General features: G+C 40.4%; 1 protein-coding gene across 1 annotated transcript; it reads left to right on the top strand.

The window, feature by feature from the left end:
- The first annotated feature begins 278 nt into the window (after positions 1–278).
- LOC141212797 (uncharacterized) lies at positions 279–5502 on the top strand. Its single transcript, XM_073665101.1, has 4 exons — positions 279–365; positions 449–546; positions 743–833; positions 3188–5502. The coding sequence occupies exons 1-4, from the start codon at positions 332–334 to the stop codon at positions 4210–4212; spliced, it is 1248 nt and encodes a 415-aa protein (XP_073521202.1). The 5' UTR covers positions 279–331; the 3' UTR covers positions 4213–5502.
- The last annotated feature ends 838 nt before the right edge of the window (positions 5503–6340 follow it).

Below are 6340 nucleotides of genomic sequence, written 5' to 3'. Positions count from 1 at the left end.
GGACTCTGGAAATGTCTGTAGTGAGATTTATTAATGTGTCTCTCCATAACCAGAGATTAATCACGGGGCCTCCACCTCACCCCCTGATACATGAGGACATCAATGACCAGAAGATCCTAGAACTCGCCTACAAGATGATTGAGCTGCTGACTGGAGAGGTGACACTGCTGGGAATGCTGGGACATTATACAGTAATGGTATGAAGGGATTGGCGGGATGACGGTATCATTGTATGTGTCAGGTTCCTATAAGGTGTCAGGATGTCGCTGTCTATTTCTCCATGGAGGAGTGGTAGTATTTAGAAGGACACAAAGATCTGTACAAGGACGTCATGATGGAGGTTCCCCAGCCCCTCACATCACCAGGTAATAGACAGGACTAAATGCACACGGCCTATAATTATCTGTATGTAAAGAATGAATTCAGTCCCTGTATGTGTTTCCTCCAGATCTATCCAGTAAGAGGACAACACCAGAGAGATGTCCCCGTCCTCTTCTTCCACAGGACTGTAAAGAAGAAGATCCCAATGTTCCTCAGGATCATCAGGTAGATGGAGAGAAGGTGTCATGAGATTTCCCCTATGATGTGTGGACGGCTGTAAAGGTCATGTCTTCAGTTCTGTTTTATCCACCATTATTATGTTTTATACTTGTGTAATGAGAACGGTGGAGATGACAGGATTAGAGCTGATCATAGATGGGACTTCTCCATCTGTCTGTGACTTTTACAATATTTGTTTCAGGGTGAAGATCTGACCCATATTAATACTACAGAGACATATGTGAGGGGTGATGAGCGGTGTAAAGAGGAGATTCCTACATATGACCACCCAGGTGAGTAGTAACCACTAAATGCAGAGAAGTCACAGATTCTTCTCAGTCCCCATCTGTGGCTGCTTTATCGGTTGTGTAGTCCGGCCATATCACAATTGTGTGATCACCATTTTGCCGCTAGACCACAACATTCTCCTCCGTCTGAAAATATTCAAATTTCTTTGTGTAATTGTGAAAGCCCTTTTCTATAGACCTTACAACCTGGAGGATCCACCAACCCCCTGGGATTAGGAGATGCTGACCGTTACCTGCTCAGATCTGCAAACTATAAAGACAAATGACCGCGTACGTAGAATGTGCTGACAAGTTAGAAAATCACTTGAAGAAAAATATTATGATGGGCCTGTAAGAGAAAGCGGAGGGTAATGATGCTGTTGGCTTCCTAGATCCCTGATATCTTATTGGATGAATCTACCTTCTCTCCCTTCTGTGCTGCTGAATGTGCCCATATGGTCCCTACAAGACCAGGTCCAGTCTTTCTGACCAAAGATCACTTTTATTATCGACATTAAATGTGCAGTGAGGCCAAGTGTGAATTTCTGTACAATAACAGCAGAGTTTCCCTTTATCCTGACTTTTCAATTTCTTTTAAAACCAACTAACTTCAAACAGGATTGTGATAAACTATACAGAAAACATTACACTGTGCCATGATATATCTCTAAGCTGTGCGTGGCTGATGGCTGTAATATACATTTATTCACGCCTGCAGGAGGTGTGTTGGCTCCAGCCCTGGTTTCATGGATTCACTCCACGTCATAAATTCCATTATATTTTCAATCCTAAGGAATTCAGATTACTGCACAATCTCTCCTGAAATGGGGGGCACTAATACTTTCTCTACTCTTCTGGTCAGGACTCATAGTTGCTCCAATGGTCCACCATAAATGAGTGCAAGTCCAGTTTAGTGTTGGATTTCTCCCTTCATACATACGTTGTTGTTGGGGATGTTACATGTTTTTATATTCTTTCTTTTTTTTACAAGTTCATTCTGTATGATAGTTTCATTGTGGTTGGATCAGCCGGCCTCACTTATGTGACTCTATAACTCCCTGGTCGTCTTTCAAAAATATCTCCATTATCTCTTCCAAATGCCCGAGATCTAAATTTAAGACACCTCAGCTCTGCACTATTACAAAAGTTCACTTTAAATGTCTAATATTTCTTCTTGACACTCATCTGACAGAAAATATTGTCCCTTACGATAGTTTAGATTGTAGTTACTCATTTTTCCCTGATGAAGACTGTTCAGTTTGATCATTTCAGTAGATGTTTTATTGTCTGTAGTCACAGTTTTTGACTTCAGTAATCCTCTGATTTAACCTCTTCCTGCAGCCAGTTTTATGTTTCTAATCAGACCCATTTTTCAAATCTGACATGTGTCACTTTATGTGGTGATAACTTTGGAATTCTTCACAAAGGATAATAGAAAACAAATGGACCTTACAAATTATTTTCCAATTTCTCTTGAATCTGACAATCCCCTATATACGGTTGTACACTACTATCTGGGCACATGGCAGGTTAAGAAGGGAAGAAGCGCCATTAAGCTATTAGGAATGCAGATTTTGCTGGAATAGTTTGCAGACACAATGTATTGGGGGAGCTGGTCTTGGTCACCTGGAAGCTCAAAAGATGGTTACCACGAACAGGCTTGTCACTATCTACCTTTTTTACAGATTTCACAAATTACTTTGCTCATCGCCGTTTAACCCCTCTACATGGATCTGGACTTACACAGAGACCCCTAGGCTTGGGCCACGGTGTTACCTGCTATTCTGTGGAGTGAGATGGGAAGAAGAACAGTCAGGTAGCCGGGTCAGAGCCAGGAGAGCAGAGAAAGTACAAAATCAGAAGACACAAGAGTAGTCAGTAAACGGGCCGGGGCCACAACAGGAAACAAATACACAAGCCGGGAGCTGAGCACAGATGACTGAACCAGAGGAGAACAAGGCTGTATCTGGCAGCTTCCGGCAATATGCTTCCAGCTTTAGTAGGGTGCGGTGCTCTCCAAATGGCTGAAGCAGGGAGCAGATTACTCCAGCTGGACAGCACGCACACCCATACTGACACCCTGGATGGTACTACTGGTCCCAGGCTCCCTAATCTTAGTGGCTGGACAGAGCCTGCGCCTTTTACTCCATATTTGGGAGGCAGAATGAACAAACAGTTGAACACCACGCTCCACTGGTTCATCCTATGAGATTTTCTATTAGATGGTCATTGTCCTGGTGAATAAGTGAATTGTTTAATATAACTTGCCTTTTTTACAGTCAGTTTAAGTAGAAATGTTCAAATATATAAAATTCAAGGATTTTTTATTAAAAAATAATAATTGGTTTTCTTCTTGGCAGATGTCCGTACCAGGAGATCAGAGGGACAGCTGACATCTTCAATTTTCAAATCAGATAATTTTGAGATCTCACAGGATACAATTGAAATGAATGCCATTACTCCAGATATACCATCATCCCTTCACAGCAGACCTCAATCATCTGATCCTATGAAACAGGTCCTGTCTTCTCATTCATTACCGACTACTAAGGAAAATCAAAGTCACAAAATAAGCATTAAAAAACGAACTGCTCCTAATGCAAAGAAGCCATTTTCACATTCAGGATATGGAAATAGTTTTCCTCTCAAAAAGTCTTTTCTTAAAAATCAAAAAATTCACACAGCAGAGAAAAGATTTTCTTGCTCCAAGTGTGGGAGATGTTTTAATCAGAAATCAAGTCTTGTTAGGCACCAGATAACTCACACAGGAGAGAAGCCATTTTCCTGTTCAGAATGTGGGAAATGTTTTACAGAGAAATCAACTCTTATCAAACATCAGAGAACTCACACAGGGGAGAAGCCTTTTCCATGTTCAGAATGTAGAAAATGTTTTAACCAAAAATCATATCTTAATATACATCAGAGAACTCACACAGTGGAGAAGCCATTTTCATGTGCAGAATCTGGGAAATGTTTTGCAAAGAAATCAAATCTTTTCCAACATCAGAGAACTCACACAGGGGAGAAGCCTTTTCCATGTTCAGAATGTGGAAAATGTTTTACAGAGAAATCAACTCTTATCAACCATCAGAGAACTCACACAGGAGAGAAGCCATTTTCATGTTCAGAATGTGGGAAATATTTTACTGTGAAATCAAATCTTATCAAACATCAGAAAACTCACACAGGGGAGAAGCCTTTTCCATGTTCAGAATGTGGAAAATGTTTTAACCAGAAATCTAGTTTTCTTAAGCACCAGAGAACCCACACGGGGGCAAAGGCTTTTTCATGTTCAGATTGTGGGAAATGTTTTGTACAGAAAGCGCATTTTGATAACCACCAGAGAACCCACACAGGGAAGAATGCCGCAGCTACGCCCAACTAGTCTCTGTACAGACAAGAAAGACCCTAGCTGCACAACTAGAAACGCCACCACAGACCTAACTCCCTAATAAGTCGTTGAGGAGTTTCTCATACCTCCTTAGGAATCAGAGGGGAGGCTGCAACACACTGTCAACAAGGGGAAAGGAAAGTATGAAGTAAAATACGAAGACCCTGAATGAGAAACAAAAACTCATTAATATAGGGCAAAGAAGGCAAGCTAAGGAGAACCAAAAATAAAAGGAACAAGTATAATCTCCCAGAAACCTAACATTGTTTGAATGAAAAGGTACTGGGAGGGAAAGCAAACTGACCGGGAGGATAGTTTCACCTTTGTGGTGAAACTTACAAAATTCATCCTCACCAACTGTATATGTAAAACCCGTCCATTTATAATGACCACGGACAAGATAAAGATTCCCAACTCACATCAGGACCACAAGATCCCAGGTACTTTCAGCTGCATCACAATGAACTTAATTATATGTTCCAAATGTCCAACTGGGGGTCTGTATGTAGGGGAGACAGGGCAAAAACTAAAAACAAGGATGAATTCTTATCGCCACACAAAAAAAGAAAAGAAAGAATAGACCTACTTGTGTCCACACATATTTACGGCCACAACTGCTTATCCCTTTCCCATACTGATAGTTCTGCTTCACGTCACTTGTCTTATTTATTGCACTATTCCTGTGCCCTGTTGTGCATAAATATGTGACTCTTCAGATTTTTGTGTTATACTATATCTGATGAAGGACCTGAGTAGTCTCGAAAGCTTACTGACTAATGGCTAACTGAAAAGATGGTATCAACCACTGAGGACTTGCAAATTTTAATATTTTTCTCCATACAGCAATTTTAAGATCTCTCCACAGGTGTTCAATGGGATTTAGATACGGATTCATTGCTGGTCAGAACTGTCCAGAACTTTGTTTCCATCCATTTTCTGGGTGCTTCTTGAATTATGTTTGGGGTCATTGTCATGCTGAAAGACCCATGACCTAGGACGCAAACCCAGCTTTCTGACACTAGGCACTACATTGTGCCCCAAAATCCTTTGCTAATCTTCAGATTTCATGATGCCTTGCACACAGTTAAGGTACCTAGTGCCAGAGGCAGCAAAACAACCCAAAACATCTTTGAAGGGCCACCATATTTGACTGTATGTGTTGTAAATTTATTGATTATGTTGCGCACCTTGGACAGAGGAACATCCGGATCTCTAAAGATGGACTTATAACCTTGAAATTATTGATATTTTTCAACAATTTTGGTTTTCAAGTCCTCAGACTCATGCGAAGATTAAATCAACTTCTCCCTTTTTTATCTTATTTTAGTTGTGATTTTCATATTGCCCACACCTACTATTTGCGACAATTGTGTTTGAACAAGCTTCACATGATTGAAACAAAGTTGTTTACCCACAATTTTGGCAAGGTGTCAACAATTTTGTCCGACCTATTTTATGTGGTTTTGTGTGAAATTATGTTCAAGTTGCCTTTTTTTTCAGTGTTTTTTTGTGTTGTTCCAATACACACAAAGGAAATAAGCGTGTATAACAAAACATGTAATTGCAATAATTTTCTGGGAGAATTACTTCATTTTCTGGAACAATTTCAAGGGATCCAACACTTTTCACCATGACTTGTTTTTGTTGCCTTTTTAATTTGTTGCAGCATATCATCCTTTTCATGTTCAGCTACAGTGGTGGCCAAAAGTATTGGCACCCCTGCAATTCTGTCAGATAATACTCAGTTTCTTCCTGAAAATGATTGCAATCACATTCTTTGGTCTTATTATCTTCATTTAATTTGCTTGCAAGGAAAAAACACAAAAGAGAATGAAGCAAAAATGAAATCATTGATCATTTCACACAAAACTCCAAAAATGGGCCAGACAAAAGTATTGGCACCCTCAGCCTAATACTTGGTTGCACAACCTTTAGCTAAAATAACTGCGAACAACCGCTTCCGGTAACCATCAATGAGTTTCTTACAATGCTCTGCTGGAATTGTAGACCATTCTTCTTTGGCAAACTGCTCCAGGTCCCTGATATTTGAAGGGTGCCTTCTCCAAACTGCCATTTTGAGATCTCTCCACAGGTGTTCTATGGGATTCAGGTCTGGACTCAT

The sequence above is a fragment of the Phyllobates terribilis genome, unplaced genomic scaffold (assembly GCF_046119375.1).
Source record: "Phyllobates terribilis strain yellow unplaced genomic scaffold, ASM4611937v1 Scaffold_186__1_contigs__length_3700242, whole genome shotgun sequence".
Classification (NCBI taxonomy): Eukaryota; Metazoa; Chordata; class Amphibia; order Anura; family Dendrobatidae; genus Phyllobates; species Phyllobates terribilis.
Note: the sequence above shows the minus strand (reverse complement) of the source record. Positions and strands in the feature narration are given on the sequence as shown.

What these genes read in the sequence shown, in the direction of transcription:
- LOC141212797 (XM_073665101.1), top strand. Translation starts at nt 332, where the DNA reads ATGATGGAGGTTCCCCAGCCCCTCACATCACCAG. An exon ending in CCAGCCCCTCACATCACCAG is followed by an intron (nt 366 to 448) that starts GTAATAGACAGG and finishes TGTTTCCTCCAG; the next exon opens with ATCTATCCAGTAAGAGGACA. An exon ending in TCCTACATATGACCACCCAG is followed by an intron (nt 834 to 3,187) that starts GTGAGTAGTAAC and finishes TCTTCTTGGCAG; the next exon opens with ATGTCCGTACCAGGAGATCA.